Here is a 16875-nt window from a genome sequence, read left to right on the forward strand (position 1 = left end):
GTGCAACCAGCTGAAATCAAATTAAAATGCATTCTCCTGCGTTTAAAATCATTTTTAGCACGTTTGGGTTTATTAAAAAATCTTAAAATTTTCTGAAAATTTTCGATGCAAAATCTTTTTTTTTCGATACAATTTTTGTTTTTGTCAGATCTTAGATTTTTTGAAAACTAATGATTGCAAAACAACTGAACTACTGTAAAATGCATTTTAAAACACTTTTTTCATTTAAATGTGAAGACTATGGCTTGTTATTCAAATTTTTATATTTTTTTTATTTTTGCCCCCTTGACCTCAGCTAGGGCCGAGGACAAAAACTTTTTAAATATTTGCATCGGCCTTAAAAAAATAAAAAAAATCTAAAAATTAATTAAAAAAAATTTAAAAGATTTTTAAAAAATGTAAAAATATATTAACATTTGAAAAAATTTAAAAAAAAATTAAAAAATATTCAAAATTTAAGAAAAAAATTAAAATTTTACAAAATTAACAAATTTTAAGAAATTCAAAAAAATCTAAATTTCAGAAAATTTAAAAAAATTAAAAATATTAGAAAAATAAAAAAAATAAAAAGATTGAAAAAATTGAAAAAAATTAAAAGAAATTGATGAAAAAACTAGAAAAATAAAAAAAATCAGCTATTTAAACGCTTTTTTGATTTTTTTTTGTATTTTTGAATTTTTATATTTTTGAATTCAGAATTTTAAATTTTTAGAATTTTTGATCATTGAAAAAAATTAAGCTGTTTAAACGCATTTTGAATTATTGAATTTTAAAATGTTCGAAATTTTGAATATTTGAATTTTTGAAGTTCTAAATTCTTAAATTTTTACATTTTTAAATTTTTGAATTTTTAATTTTGAAATTTTGAAATTTTGAATTTTTGAACTTTTAAATTTCTGAATTTTTGAACTTTTGAATTTTTAAATTTTTGAATTTTTAATTTTTGAACTTTTGAACTTTTGAATTTTCAAATTTTCAAATTTTTGAATTTATGAATTTTTAAATTTTTGAATTCAAAACTTTGCCCCCGGCTTGGCGGTACTTGTCGGGCTTCAGAAAATTAGTACCCGACAGGTACCGACACATATTTTTCTTCTACAGATAAACTTGAGATCAAATTTGATAACTGCTTTGCTACGCGCGGTGGGAGACTCGAGAGCAAATTTGGAGGGAATCAAATCGGGTAGCAAATGGTTTCTCTTTCGACATTTTCGAAAAATTAAATTCTTTGAAATTTTCAATAGGATTAAAAAGTTTAATAAACTTTTAGCATTTCTAGGCACGAATCAATACATAATTATTGATTTTGAAGGTAAACGAGAGCAAAAAATGATAAAAACCCATATTTGCCCCCCGCGGTGGGCTTGTTTCGGTGGCAAATTTGCTACCCTAGCGGTGGGGATGACGGAGTTTTTTCAAGGTGGCAAATTTGATCTCGGTATTCATGAGCCATTTCTGAATCTACAGGGGAGGAAGAAACGTGGGGATCCCCCGCTCACGTTCCTGTTTGTTTGGGCAATTAATCGTTGGGAGAAGTTTTGGTGCTCCGGGACCCTCGAGGATGGGACATTGAATTTCCGCGAATGCCCTGGACACTATAGCGTCACAACTCGCTCAAATTCGAAGGAAAATTGTTAGGACTACAAAGCAAATGTTCGGAATAGACTAGAATAAAAACTTCATATTCTTTTTTTGCTACTGGTTGTATCATATATTTTTGTAGGTTCGGTGTTTCCAAGGTTTTTTTGTTTGTATGTTTTGAAAAGGGAAAAGAGCTACGATAGTTTAATCAAGGTATGATTTTATGTTTTGCAAGATAATATTTTATTTTGTTTTCATGTAATTTCATGTGGTGGTGGTTTAGGTTTGGGTAGCTTATTTTGCTTTCCATCATGCATTGAAATGGGAATAGAGCCTTCTTTCTAATTTTGAATATCCTTGTTTAAAGTTTCCCTCTTAGTCCTGTGCACTTTCTTTTTTGAAAAAAGAGTAAAAACTATCGTTGAGTTTGTTTGTTAAAAAATATCCTTAGCAGATTATAAAATATAATAAAATTTACACTCTCTTTCACTTTGTTGCTTTTCAAAAAAACATCTACCTAAAAAAACGTCTCTCAACACACGTTCCTCTCTCACACTCACCACTCTTTTGGTTACCTTTTCCAAAAAGAATAAAAAAGTATTAGTCTTCTTGCCTCTTGCTGCGTCTTCACTCCAACAAACCTCCCACAATCAGCTCAACGCTTTCACACTTGCTTCGTCACTCCAACAAACCAGCTTACCAAACAACTTATTCGATTGACCTAACGTAAACATAAGATATCACAAACACAAACGTCTTCTGGCTGTGCTGCCCTGCTCCGGGGACGACGACGACGACGCGGCCACCGCGGAAGGAGTAGTAAAAGTAGAAGAAACGTTTCGCCAGTTATTGCTGCCTCGGTGCGGAACCGGACTTCATAACGGACCACCAGCCGAGACGGCGGTGGCGCTAATCCTGCTAATACTGGTGGTGGTAATTCGTTTCGATCTGCTTCTGCCGCTGCTTCTTCGGAATGGTTCCGCGGCCACGGCCGGACAGACTGCTGCAAAGCTACACGCTAAACTAAGCATAATCGTAGTGGCTAACGCTAAAAGTAAGTTACTCAGTAGTAATAAATGTAAAATGACAGGACTCTCCATCTCAAAGTTCTCCACGGGTTTGTATGCATTAGGGTGATAGTTATGGTTGTTGCTGCTACATCTAGGAGTTTGCTCTACGACACACATATTTGGCTCGCTACTAAACGACGACGACGAGGACAGGGCGGTTGACCTGGCCGGGGGGAGGACCACCTGGTACCTCCGACAGCAGGTTCCGGCCGGAAACGGAGGGGACTCATAATTGTGTTCTAACTTGGACGACGACGACGAACTGGTCGGCCGCTGAAGTCACCAGAGGTTCCGCGGTAAAACGTAACCATTCTGGGCGAACAGATGCTTGCGACCGCCGGCCGCGTCCTGGTTGAGCAGGGCCGCTGCCAACGAAGAAGAAGAAGCCGGGGGAGGCGGTGGCCCTTGGCCGAAGAAGGGCTTCGGGGTTGGCCCGCCGTCCGCGTCGCCGCCGTCGTACGTGGTTATGGTTTCCTTGCGGCCTTCGGCTGTGGAGCGCGTGATGGTCGTCTGGGTGTGGCCCTCCGAGTCGCGGACCGTCTTACGCGTTTCGTAGGTCTGTGGAAGAGAACAGGGGAAAAAATGAGTTTTCTTCGAAGGATACAATTTAATTTTTGAACAAATTTAGTTTTAAAATGTCTAGGCTTTTTTTTAATAAAATTTTACTTTTTTTAAATCACTCTTTTTCTTATAAACTTATCCGTGGTCGGTTCTCAAACCCCCTCTAGCGTTCTATCGTTGCGATTTACTGAGAAAACAAGAAAATCCTCGGCGAGTGTGCGTGAACGAGGTAAAGAGAAGGAGTGATAGAATGCTCTTGCTGAAAATCACGAGATGAAAGAAGAGAACTCACAAGCTGTAGTGACGGTCACTATGCCTTCTGATTAGCGTGGTTCACGTTTCTATGAAAAAGACAAAAGTTGTTATTTTGTCTTGCATCAACCGGAATTTCGTTCTTTTATGTCCCCAGAAGCACTCCTGAAAATTTGAGCCCATTTGGTAAGGTCTAGGAGCTCCAGTTTTAATTTGAAATTTATTTCATTTGCAGCTTCTTGTTTTTTTGTTTAAACTTATTAAATTCAAAGAGCCAACTTATCTATATGAAGAACTTTCCTTTAGTAGATCACAACGTACACATAACATTCTAATTCCAACTCATCATACTAATTATCTGGGGAATTCATTCGTAGTCCGTGGCGCACGCCTGTGGAACGCTTTGCCTCATCGTCTGAAAAATCTTACTTCTATTAGTGATTTCAAGCAACAGTGTAGGGAATATTTAAGGAACACTTGATAGAAACAGTTTCTTGACCAGTTTATTTTCTCACCTAAATTCTTCTTGTTGAAGTCATTTTCATTTGTTTTTAGGTTAAGTTATTTCTCTTTGTTTATACAATGATCATTTCATGTACTCTAACCTAATTTTTAGTTAGTTTTAAGTTTTTTTTTTTTTTTTGTTTGTAGTTTTATCATATTCGAACTAAATGATGTCTCTGTATACGATAAAAGGCTTGCCCTTATGTATATTTTTGAAATAAAGATACAAATACAAATACAAATACAAATATGGGATTTTGATTTATTTTCCATGGGAAACTATCTTTTTTTACATTGTATTAGAATTTTTTTTTATAAATCGATGAAATGACTTGATTCTTATAGTAGGAGATAGGTTTTGAACTGGGGAACAACTTTGTAGAACATACCAACATGCTAGGAAGTGACCCTTTAAAGACACAGATACTTTTAGATGGTGGCTGGCCCTTCAAAAGCCACCATCTACACTCAACCCCCGGTGGTTGGTCACTTTTTCGTTTGACACTTTTTAGTTTGTACCCCGTTGGTTTGACAAAGTCAAACTAAAAAGTGACGAACTGTCACTTTTTACACGGCGCTCACTCACACTATCAAAACAAACGTTTGGGAGTGTGTGTGAACTCCGTGTAAAAAGTGTGTCAAACTAAAAAGTGACCCCGTTCGTTTGACAACAGTTGGTGTCAAACCAACGGGGTTTGAGTGTAAAAGTATCTGTATCTTTAAAGGGTCACTTCCTAGCATGTTGGTATGTTCTACAAAGTTGTTCCCCAGTTCAAAACCTATCTCCTACTATAAGAATCAAGTCATTTCATCGATTTATAAAAAATCTAATAAAAAGATAGTTTCCCATGGAAAATAAATCAAAATCCAAATTTCAAATTAAAACTGGAGCTCCTAGACCTTACCAAATGGGCTCAAATTTTCAGGAGTGCTTCTGGGGACATAAAAGAACGAAATTCCGGTTGATGCAAGACAAAATAACAACTTTTGTCTTTTTCATAGAAACGTGAACCACGCTACTTCTGATTTTTTGATACGTATCATCAAATCTATCTCAAACATATGAAAGACAAAAGCTTACAGGACCTTTAAAAAAACTCTAGAAAAGGTAGCAATTATGCACGAAAAAAACGTAAAAATTTAGAAAGTGAACTATACAAATCATTGGAAAAATGTATTTAAAAAATAAAATTTTAAAAATATAAAACAGACCCAATGCAAATTTTATTTCAAGTCTCGACTTTTTTTAATAGGCCCTATAAACATATGGAAGACAATAGCTTATAGGTCCTTTTAAAAACAACTCTGGAAGTGTTTGTTTCCCTGTGCCGTGCTTCAAAGTTTCCCCGAAGAATTTGACGTATTAAAAAAAATATTGCTAAAAACTATTAATTAATAATTATTAATTAAAAATTAGATTTATACCTCTAATTTTTAATTAATAATTATTAACACCTAAACTCTCAAGCTCGAGAAAAAGGGGGAATTTGTATGGAAATTCCCCCTTTTCCTCGAGCTTGGGAGTTTAGGTGGTAATTAAAAATATTGCTAAAAAAATAAAATTCTGATTGTAAAAACAAGTGTCAACCATTTGATACATGAAATAAATGAAAAAATAAAGTACCTTTAAACTTTTTTTTTAAAATTGGGTCCTAAAATTAAGCTTAACATTTGATATTATTGTTCACAACGATAAAGCTATTTTTTCTGAGTTCGATGACTCTTCTAACGACCGCAAAGGATTTAAAATGGGTTTTTAATTATTTTTTTTTTATTAACTTCACGGCCTTTTTTGACAGAAAAGGTTCTGCTTGACAGCTCGTTCCAAGGGGACCATAGTTGATCCACCGAAAAAATGTTGTCTAGTCATTTTTTTTCATTTAAATGAAAAAAGTGATCAGAAATGGTTTTCAATCGTGTTTTTTACCGTTTTACATAACAAATTACTATGGATTTACCCAATTTTGTGACCACGCCTCATAAATAGACGCAAAACTAATATCTTCATATATTTATTGATATTTTGAAAAAAAAAAATAAAAAAAAAAATGACTGTTGCAATGCATAAACTTTTTGTTTAAAAAAATATCAAAATTAGGTTGAAAATTAAAAATAACATTTTTATTGCCGTCCACTCGACCATTAGGTCTTGAATACATATTTTAATTAAAAAAATAGAGTCTATTTTGTACAAGTCTTGAACAAATTATAGAAATATAAAACAGTTTAACAGTTTAACTGAAAAAAATCAATAAACATTTTATTTATTTTTTTTCAATTAAATAAAATAGTTTACAAAATGTACAAACTTAAAGTTCAAATAAAGTTATAAAAAACGTTAAAATGTTTTAAAATAAAAAAAAACAAAAAAAAACATTTCTTTGAATAAAAAAGGAATTACAAATAATTGTTAAAAAAAAATGATAAAAAAATTAAAAACGAAGATAAGAAAAATTTCATTTTAAAAATATTGGTTTTGTGTTAATTCAAAAAACATTATTTTTTTTTATTTTTTAGGCTTTCAATTTTTGAATCTGTATTCATGTTTGTTCTCACAAACAAGAAAAGACACTCAAAAATCTCCCAAAACAAACATTCAAAACCTAAGAAGGCAAACTTGATCTCGGTCCTCATAAGACGGGAGCAAAGTTGATTTGCACCCCAGCCGTGGAGACGACCTAAGAGTTTGTAAAAAAGAGCTCCAACATATTTTAAATTGTTACACTCTAAAATACTAACGTTCTTAAATTTGAGGATTTTAAAATTAAAAAATACTGTAAACCTAAAATTTACAATTTAAAAAGGAAATTTAAAATTCTTGAAACCATGAAATTTCAAAAAATCGGAAATTTAAAACATTCTGGAACCCGGGAAAAAAAGTTCTGACAACATAATATTCTTAAATATGAACTAAGATTCTAAAATTATTGAATACACTGCCGTTCTACGCATAATTGTCCCATGTTCAAAAAAGTGCAACTGAGAAAAACGCGATTGAAATTTTTCGACCGATTTCTGTGTTTCTACGCATAATTGTCCCGTGGATTCCTATTCACCCTATGTGTCCCTAATCACCCCAGTTAGCAGTTTATCACCTTTATTTGTGATTCTCTTGCTTTACAAAAGGTAAACAAGACATAATGTTTAGTAAAACTAATGATTCCGTGTAAGAAAATACTTGGTGGGACAATTATGCGTAGAAGTTTAACGATGGGACAAACAGACTTGGTGTTGTTTTTAATGAGTTTCCGAACAAAGTACCAGATTTAATGTGTTTTTCTTAAAGTACACATCAAACTAAACTTAAAAATGTCATAAAGTCAAAATCGACCAAAACTGACATGGGACAATTATGCGTAGAACGGCAGTACAGTCCAGACTCGATTATCCGAAGGCCTTGGCAAAGTTTCACTTCGAATAATAGAATCTTCGGATAATCGAACCACAAAAAACATGTTTTTCGTTCTCTTATTTTTGATTGTCGAGCTTAAGTTTGACCTCTAAGCTACTAAAAAATGATTTAGAATTTTTAAATTCAAGATGGCGTCCAAAATGGCGGTGATAAAATATAAAAAGCATTATTTTTAATTTGATAGGCAATCAACCTTTCAAATTTGTCTAAAATGGGGTCGCAGAACTCCAGTTAAAAAATAACACATTTTTTTTGTTCATGATTCGATTATCCGAAGTCTCATACAAACCTTCGGATAATCTAGGCTGAACTGTACAAAGATTCTAAAATTAAAAAAAAAACTTCAAAATTTTGAAATATTTTTTGCATAAAATCTACAATTTCTAAAATTAATTTTACCGAAATTCTACTGATAAAAAAACAATAAAAAAAATTCCTAAATTAAAAAAAAATCACAATTTAAAATCTAAAATTCTGAAATTGTCATTCTCAGATTGTAAATTAAAAAAAAAGATGTTGTATTCCTTAAAATTCTTAATCTCTAAAGGTCTAAAACTTACTACTATGATTCAAAATGTAAAAATCGAAACGTTTTTAAACGTTAAGATATTTTGAGTTTTTATTTGTTTTTAGAATTTCTAAATTTATGTTTTCATATATGAATTTTCTGTTTTTTTAAATGGATTTTTTAAAGAAATTCACAGAGCAATGCTCTGAAATTTTCGCTGATAACTGTTACTTTGCATAAATAAACATCCCAAAAGTGATCCACATAGCTCATAGTGTTGCCAAAGGGTCCCAGGGACATCACTGAATATGAACCATAATCGGAAACTTGGTAGAATCGTGTTGTTACGGCGGTAGGCTCTAAGATCTGTATTCCTGTATTTGGAGGACCCAGAACGTCCAACAATGAAATGTAACTTTTTTTTTGCCTGTTTCTGTTTACTCATGGAAAAACTTTACCACTGGTACCAAAATTGTAGATTAACACAGCTCAGAAAAATTCAGGCCTGAAAGGGTTAAACCTGTAAAACATCCAATATGTCGAAACATTCGAAGTCCGAATGAAACTTGTTAAATCTCATTTTTTTTCAGTAAATTTCCTTACCCCATCCGGCTTCCGGATCGTCTGCGAGATGATGCTCTGGCCAAACATACGCGGCCCCTGGAATGTCCCCTCGAAGATACCGTCGTGGTAGCGCTGCGGCGGCATACGACGCGCCGGCGGACGAACGGCCGCCATAGACGACGATCCGTCGTTGCCCTTGATGCCATGGATCCAGTCCATAAATTTTTGCTCGTCCGTCAGCTTCAGCTTGGGCCCTTGGACGCCGGCAGTGGACGGTCCTCCGGGTTGGTCAGGTTGCTGTTGCTTCTTCTTGGGTAGCAGTTCCTTCAAATCCGGCGAAATGCGCTGCAACAGAGTGTGCAGCTGCTCCGGGTAAATTCTGAAGGGGGAAATTGGTTTACTTCAGCAAAAATCCTCACAATTTAATCAACTCACTCTCCGTCCAAATCGGTGTCCAGCAGCTTCTCCTTCTTGAGGTCCTTCTTGATTTCCTCCTCGAATCCGGGCTTCAAAAAGTCCTGCTTCAGGTCAAAGTCAAACGGCTTGTTGACGTCTGAAAATATAGTCTTTCATGAATATCTCTCAAATGTAACAATTTATAACGTTCCATACCGTCAAACTCCTCCAGGCTCTTCATCATCTCCTGGATCTGGTGCTCAAAGTGCTTCTGGATCTCCAGCGGGTTGGTGAAGATCTGCACCCCAAACACCTTCTGGTTGTCGAACAGGTCGTCGTCGCTGTCGTACTCCTCCACCCAGACCGGCTTCCGGAACTCGTCCTTTATGGTCGGTTTTTTCTTTCTGTAGGGGAAGAAAAAGCGGATTATGTTTATGTTAAGGTTTAGTCCTATAAGCTACAAGATTTCTTATGTCTATAGGATTTAAATATTTTAAATAAAATTTTAGAATCACTTTAAAAAAATAAACTGATTTTTTAATTTTCTGTTTTTTCCGCTTTCCTGATTAAACTGACCACCCTGATTCCAAAGCTTAAAAAAAATATAGAATATTTTGATCGAGGTCTGATTTTTTTAAGCGGCCTTTATTTGCAATATGCTTTGATTAAAAAAAATACCAAGCGATGCAAGAATCTTCATCAAAAGAAAATCTTTTGTCGCTCATCACGAGAAAAAATCAGAAGGGAACATGGCTCTCCTCTCTCGCGCACGAAAGATCGATAAACCGAAGAATCGTCATTACTACACTTGCAAGTGTAACGTCACACGTCGAAATATGGCTTGCCACTTTCTGAAGATGAACAATGCTAACAATGAAAATCACAAAAAATCTTCAACTGATAGCTTTTTCGAAAAGCTCGGGAGCGATTTTTTGTTGTTGAGCAGTTCTCTAGGATTTCGGTCATTCGATTTTTTTTGTATTTTTTAATCCGACTGAAACTTTTTTGGTGCCTTCGGTATGCCCAAAGAAGCCATTTTGCATCATTAGTTTGTCCATATAATTTTCCATACAAATTCGGCAGCTGTCCATACAAAAATGATGTATGAAAATTCAAAAATCTGTATCTTTTGAAGGAATTTTTTGATCGATTTGGTGTCTTCGGCAAAGTTGTAGGTATGGATACGGACTACACTGGAAAAAATAATACACGGTAAAAAAAAATTTGGTGATTTTTTTATTTAACTTTTTATCACTAAAACTTGATTTACAAAAAAACACTATTTTAATTTTTTTTATTTTTTGATATGTTTTAGAAGGCATAAAATGCCAACTTTTCAGAAATTTCCAGGTTGTGCAAAAAATCACTGACCGAGTTATGAATTTTTTAATCAATACTGATTTTTTCAAAAAATCGAAATTTTGGTCGTAAAAATTTTCAACTTCATTTTTCGATGTAAAATCAAATTTGCAATCAAAAGTACTTTACTGAAATTTTGATAAAGTGCACCGTTTTCAAGTTATAGCCATATTTAAGTGACTTTTTTGAAAATAGTCGCAGTTTTCATTTTTAAATTAGTGCACATGTTTGCCCAGTTTTGAAAAAATATTTTGAAAAGCTGAGAAAATTCTCTATATTTTGCTTATTTGGACTTTGTTGATACGACCTTTAGTTGCTGAGATATTGCAATGCAAGGTTTAAAAACAGGAAAATTGATGTTTTCTAAGTTTCACCCAAACAACCCACCATTTTCTATCGTCAATATCTCAGCAACTAATGGTCCGATTTTCAATGTTAATATATGAAACATTTGTGAAATTTTCCGATCTCTTCGAAAAAATATTTTTGGAATTTTCAAATCAAGACTAACATTTCACAAAGGCCAAACATTCAATATTACGCCCTTTTAAAATGTTTGTCTTGATTTGAAAATTCAAAAATATTTTTTCGAAAAGATCGGAAAATTTCACAATTGTTTCATATATTAACATTGTAAATCGGACCATTAGTTGCTGAGATATTGACGATAGAAAATGGTGGGTTGTTTGGGTGAAACTTAGAAAACATCAATTTTCCTGTTTTTAAACCTTTGCATTGCAATATCTCAGCAACTAAAGGTCGTATCAACATAGTCCAAATAAGCAAAATATAGAGAATTTTCTCAGCTTTTCAAAAATATTTTTTTCAAAACTGGGCAAACATGTGCACTAATTTAAAAAAATGAAAAACTGCGACTATTTTCAAAAAAGTCACTTAAATATGGCTATAACTTGAAAACGGTGCACTTTATCAAAATTTTAGTAAAGTACTTTTTGATTGCAAATTTGATTTTACATCGAAAAATGAAGTTGAAAAATTTTTACGACCAAAATTTCGATTTTTTGAAAAAATCAGTATTGATTAAAAATTCATAACTCGGTCAGTGATTTTTGCACAAATTTCTGAAAAGGCATTTTATGTCTTCTAAAACATATCAAAAATAAAAAAATTAAAAATAGTGTTTTTGTAAATCAAGTTTTAGTGATAAAAGTTAAATAAAAAATCACCAAATTTTTTTACCGTGTATTATTTTTCCAGTGTAGTCCGTATCCATACCTACAACTTTGCGAAGACACCAAATCGATCAAAATTCCTTCAAAAGATACAGAATTTTCATACATCATTTTGTATGGACAGCTGCCGAATTTGTATGGAAAATTATATGGACAAACTAATGATGCAAAATGTCTTCTTTATACCGAAGGCACCAAAAAAGTTTCAGCCGGATTAAAAAATACAAAAATTAAAATTGAAGAAAAAAGACCGATTTCGTAGAGAATTGCTCTGTTGCGTGTTTCGCCTCCTCTCTCTTTCGCTAGTGAAGAAAGTTCGCAAGCGAAAATATTTTTTTTCTGATTATTCCGTCCCTGAAAATACCTAATTTGGAAAGTAGAAAGTAGAATCTTAAAAGGCCAACAATAAAGAGGATGGATTTGGGTTTTTGCTCAGAATGCAGTAAGGCCCAATACGCACCTCAAGAAATGGCTTTACGAACAGCAGAACAAAGGAAAGAGAACGATTTCTTGGGGCTTTTCTTCACCCTCTCTGGTTTGCTTTCGCTGCCGCTGCAACCCATTTGAAATTTTTGTTGACCAGAAGGAAATGTCACAAAAAAAACTCCCATTTTTTTGGTAATTCAGATAAGTAATATTATTAATAAATCCTTAAATTCTAATATTTAAATTCATAAATAATCTAAATTTTTAAATTTAGAAATTTTATAATTTTATTATTTTTTAGTAAAATTTTACAATTTATTCAAAAGTTCAATAATCCGAAAATTATAAAATAAAAAATATATAAAAATCTTATATCCAGATTTTTTCTGAATTTGTTGTAATATATTAAGGATTCAAAATACGGCGCGTATTCGATTTTTTAAAGACCTCGCTAAAATTTCACTCCGGATAGTCGAATATGACTCAAAAAATGCATCAATCAGTGCTTGGGGACAATTAACAATTTTTGTGACAGTTGCCTGCTCGTCATTCGCTGCGTCCATCTGACTTTGATACGCTGCTCTCGCTCACACAAATCCGAACAAATGAACGCAACGCAAAGTCACTCACACGGTCATTTGACTCTCACCACCTCTTTAATCGCGCAGAGCTCGTTCATTTGAATTCCATACCGAAATTTAAATCACTTGAACCATGAATGCATTCAAAGGATGATTGTCAACAAATAGGCAAGAAAGATTTTTGAACACAATAACCTCAAAAAAGCGCAGGCCAAATTTTTAAGCGCCAGTTTGCATTCGAAAGTGGAAAACTAGCACACAAACGATAAAAAAAAACTCAGATGTAACTTTCCTTAAACTACAGTAAATAATTGAAAATATTTCATTTTCAAGGGAAAAATGTATGAGATCACCCTCACAAAATTCTAAAATTGTCCAACTACACTACAATCCAGACTCTTTTAACACTTTTAATTTTTTTTTGATAAAATTGTCCACGCTGCATACAACAATATTTTTTCATGGACAATAAATGTTTTTTTTTTGCATGTCTGGTTAATAAATTAAGCCAAAAAGTCAAAATATCATTTTACGTAATATTTTGGGTTTCTATCCAAGTTTTTATGCGAAGATGGCGTTCGAATGGTGAACTCCCGAAATGTCAAAATCACGCAGTGGTACCAACATTGCAAAAAAGTGTGCCATGGCATGACTGCCACATTTGTTTTTCTAATGTTGGTGCTACTGCGTGATTTTGACATTTCTGACGTTCACCTTTGGAACGCCATCTTCGCTTAAAAACCTGGATAGATATGGATTTATATGAGTAGTTATGTAGCTTTAATGAAAGGTTTTTATTTATTTATTTATTTTTTTTTTAATTTGGATGCAAATTTGTGGTTATTGTAAGGTACGCACTTCGGAAGTAATCGGTCAAGAAAAATTTTAAATGGGCAGCAGCGGTAGCGAAAGCAAGTCAGAGAGGGTGAAGAAAAGCCCCAAGAAAACATTCCCTCTCTTTTGTTCTGTCGTTCGTAAAGCTGTTTCTTGACCCCTTTCTTTTGAAGAACATACCAGCCCTATAACTGTAATAAGGTTTAAAGCATTGTGAGCTACCTTTTGCTTTAAATTCGTTTATTATAGGATACGATAAATGATCAAAATGAGATTTTATTTGTAATTTAATGTGAATCATAAAAGAATGAATAATAATAAATATTTACGGGATAGTAATATCAGTATTTTAAACTTAGCTATATTTAACATTTAATAATTGCACAGGATTGATTATCAAAATTTCTTAATTCATGCCTCTAAATTTTAGTATTTTTCCAAATTTAAAATTAAACAAGAATTAGCTATAAAAGAAGCACTGAATAATTTCAATATTTTTCTATCTTTCCTCCCAACTTAAAATGCAACCGGCATGCTGAGACAAAAACAGCAGAGCGATGCAAAACTTCTAATCGATCGATTGCATTTCTCCGGGGATTGTGTAATCTCTGCCTGCTTTCGCTCTTATAATTTTGTTGCTTTTCTTGCATCAGCAGCAGCATCGACGCTGTTATTTCGCCCATCGAAGGCAGCCAGGCCAGCTGAGGGCAAACAATTTTAGCCTTGAGCGAAAGTGCTCATCAGAGGTACTGCTGCTTTGTTTTGACCGATTTTGTTGTTGACCCCGGTTCCCCCCTCGGCTTACCTCTTGTCGTCGTCCTCGTCCTTGTGACCGTCCAGGCCCATCATCTTCTTCAACAGATCCATTTTTACGACGCAAATTTTGAGACCGGATTTTAGAACACTGGCGCACGCCAAAAGTTGCTCCTCTTCAGCAGGCTTTGCCTTTTAGCTACGGATTTTCCGGCGGGGCTTTTCCTCGGGCCGACTTTGATCCGGTCACTTTTCACGGATTTTTCCACAGAATTTCACGCAAAATTTCGTCACCAAAGCAATCGGCGCACTTGCGAGTACAAGCTCAACACTTTTACGGCGAATTTTGGGTGGAAAATTGCACAAATTTGCACAGACACTTGCCACAATCGAGTTATCAGCTGAACGGGAGTGAAAAATCTAGAAAGAGCTGCTGCTTCTCCTCGGGAGGTTGTCAACAGAAGTTCGGGCCTGCGCAGAGAGCGGAGCTTTGCGCAAAAGTCACGTACGCGAAAAAGCTTTCAACTCGGCGGAAGAGGTTACCAATGATGGGAGCTTTGCGGCGGGTTACCAATGCGAGCACGGTGGGTTGAAATTGTGTAGAAATTGGAAAAGAGTTTAAAATAATTTAATAGTAGTGAATGTCGAAAATCAAATTGTTGTCCCAATTTAAATTTCGTATTTGGTGAAAAAATAGATCAGATTAATGAAATTATAATCACAATATTAATGAAAAAGCATGAAAAGTTTTTGATTGAATAAAAATTGCTAAAAGTTGATTAGCTTCAATTTTTATTTTATTTTAATGAAAATACTGGATAAAGCTACTGGAGAAGCCTCACAAATTTCATTAAAAATGTCTACAAAAGAAGAAGTGACAAAACATGTATACCAGCCAGTTTGATCTTTTATATAAAAACATATTTCACAAATTATCTTTAAATTACTACCCCCAACTGGGGAAAATCGAGATTACAGCCTGAATAGGTACATGAGATTTTAGCGCAATGAATTTGGAAATCAGTGTACTAATTTGTTTGTTCTGTTCTTGTTTTAACCGAAGTCATTCAAAACATTTTGCTAACAAATTGACTTCAATAGCTGTCTTAATTTGTCTCATTTGTCCTGATTTGCCCAGATGACGGTGTTTGATGAAACATAATTTAATATAATATTGTAAAAAAAAGGGAAATCAATTCATATTCATTATAATGACACCCATCCTTTTAAAAATATACAAAATTAAATGGAAAATTTTAAAAGCGTTAGGCATTTTGCGGTTTAGTAAAATAAAAATTTAAACAATTTTCCCTAATATTTCAAGTTAATGCTAATATATGTCGAATACAAATTTTAATGCTTCAAAATTCTTATCGATTACTATCGATCAACTGATTATTAATTTTTACAACCAAATCTGAATTAGCAAACCAAAAAAAAACACTTTTTCTTTTTTAGGTATAACTTTTGCTCGGGGACGCCTTTGAGTCACCACATTTTTTATCATTCATAAAAATGTATTTTGTATTTTGTGTATTTTCATCGATTTACATCCGATGTCGATGCGAGATGTGTATGCTCTGCTCGTGGACTCGCTCTTAAGAATTAAAAAAATAGAATTTAAAAACTTAAGAGTCTAAAAAATTTAATTTACCAAAAATCACGAATTAAAAAAAATATTTAAAATGTTAAAAATAAGGATATTGTTTTGATACATTGTTTAAATCCCAATTAATTTCTTCTCAAGAATTCAGGCCGATGTAAAAAAAATTCAAAGTTTTTGTCCCTCAGCTCTGGGGGAAAGGGAGGGGGTCCAGGAAGGAGTCAAAAAATTTAAAAAATATAAATATTGAAATAACAAGTACAGTGTTGGTATTATCGCGCTCTCGCGAGAAAATTTTCTCTCTCGAGTTCTCGCCGCTAGTCTCGAGCTGCCGAGAGAAACTCACCGATTGCCCGTGCTCTCCTTCGCTCGCGAACGGGCTTTCTCGCGAGCCAGAATTGCCCGTTCGCGAGAAGTTGAACGTGTTAGAAACGAACAAAAAACAACACAGCGATTGAAGTTACACCTCTATATCATCGCCTGGTTCGTATTCATAAGCCTGATAAACAAATTGCTAGCTTGGGACGAACGGCTAGCACGAGGCGCTCGCGAGCGCTCGCGGCGAGAGCGAGAACGCGAACGAAAATGCGAGCGCGAGCGAGAAAAGAAAAGAACCTACAAGTTCTCTCCCTCGTTCGCGAGCGAGAAATGCTTTCCTTCTTCTCGCTCGAATTCCAACAATGAGTAAAATGCATTTTACTCTAGTTCAGTTGTTCTGCAATCATCATAGTGTTTAGAAAAAATAGTTATTTTGAACCTTTTTCCATACTTCTACGTTCCGTATAAAACTGAGGAATACAAAAAAAATCTTTGACACATGAACCTTGAATTTTTACTATTTTGAAGTATTTTCAATAAGTTTTTATTTTTTATTCAAATCGCCAGCATTTTTTTTATTTATTTATTTAGAAAATTTGTTGTTAGACATTGAATTTTTATATTCATTCAGATTTCGATTATTGCAATCCTCTAGTTTTTTAAAGGTCCAATAAATCAAATTTGATATTTTCTATTTTGGTGTTTTTGAATACTCCTGATTCAAGGCGGTTTCAAAACACTCAAAAAGAAAAAAAACTAACATGAGAGGACAGCAGGGCTTTATCTTATAGTAGGCAATCATTGCAAGCTTGCGAATTAAAACAATACCTTCTGTATTTGAAAAATACTTTTTTTACTCTGAAGTAAAAAAAATGTAATTTCATCATCACGTAGTTATTTTTCGTAAAGGTTCAATAAACAATTAAATTTTAATTTTAAAATTGATTGTTTAATTAAATT

At 33.7% G+C, this 16875-nt stretch overlaps 1 protein-coding gene across 1 annotated transcript; it reads right to left on the reverse strand.

The window, feature by feature from the left end:
* Window positions 1-1687: 1687 nt before the first annotated feature.
* Window positions 1688-14464, reverse strand: LOC6047238. Its single transcript, XM_038255387.1, has 5 exons — window positions 14047-14464; window positions 9065-9252; window positions 8888-9005; window positions 8492-8831; window positions 1688-3209 (listed from the first exon to the last, which is right to left on the reverse strand). Exons 1-5 carry the CDS (start codon window positions 14106-14108, stop codon window positions 2931-2933), a joined length of 987 nt encoding a protein of 328 aa, XP_038111315.1. The 5' UTR covers window positions 14109-14464; the 3' UTR covers window positions 1688-2930.
* Window positions 14465-16875: the final 2411 nt, after the last annotated feature.

Source organism: Culex quinquefasciatus, chromosome 2 (assembly GCF_015732765.1).
Source record: "Culex quinquefasciatus strain JHB chromosome 2, VPISU_Cqui_1.0_pri_paternal, whole genome shotgun sequence".
Taxonomy (NCBI): Eukaryota; Metazoa; Arthropoda; class Insecta; order Diptera; family Culicidae; genus Culex; species Culex quinquefasciatus.

Excerpts from the sequence above, each read along its gene's own strand:
- LOC6047238 (XM_038255387.1), bottom strand. The coding sequence starts at position 14,108 with ATGGATCTGTTGAAGAAGATGATGGGCCTGGACGGTCACAAGGACGAG. Across the intron at positions 8,832-8,887 it reads GACACCGATTTGGACGGAGA|AATTTACCCGGAGCAGCTGC; the intron begins GTGAGTTGATTA and ends TTCCCCCTTCAG. Across the intron at positions 3,210-8,491 it reads CGATCCGGAAGCCGGATGGG|ACCTACGAAACGCGTAAGAC; the intron begins GTAAGGAAATTT and ends TCTCTTCCACAG.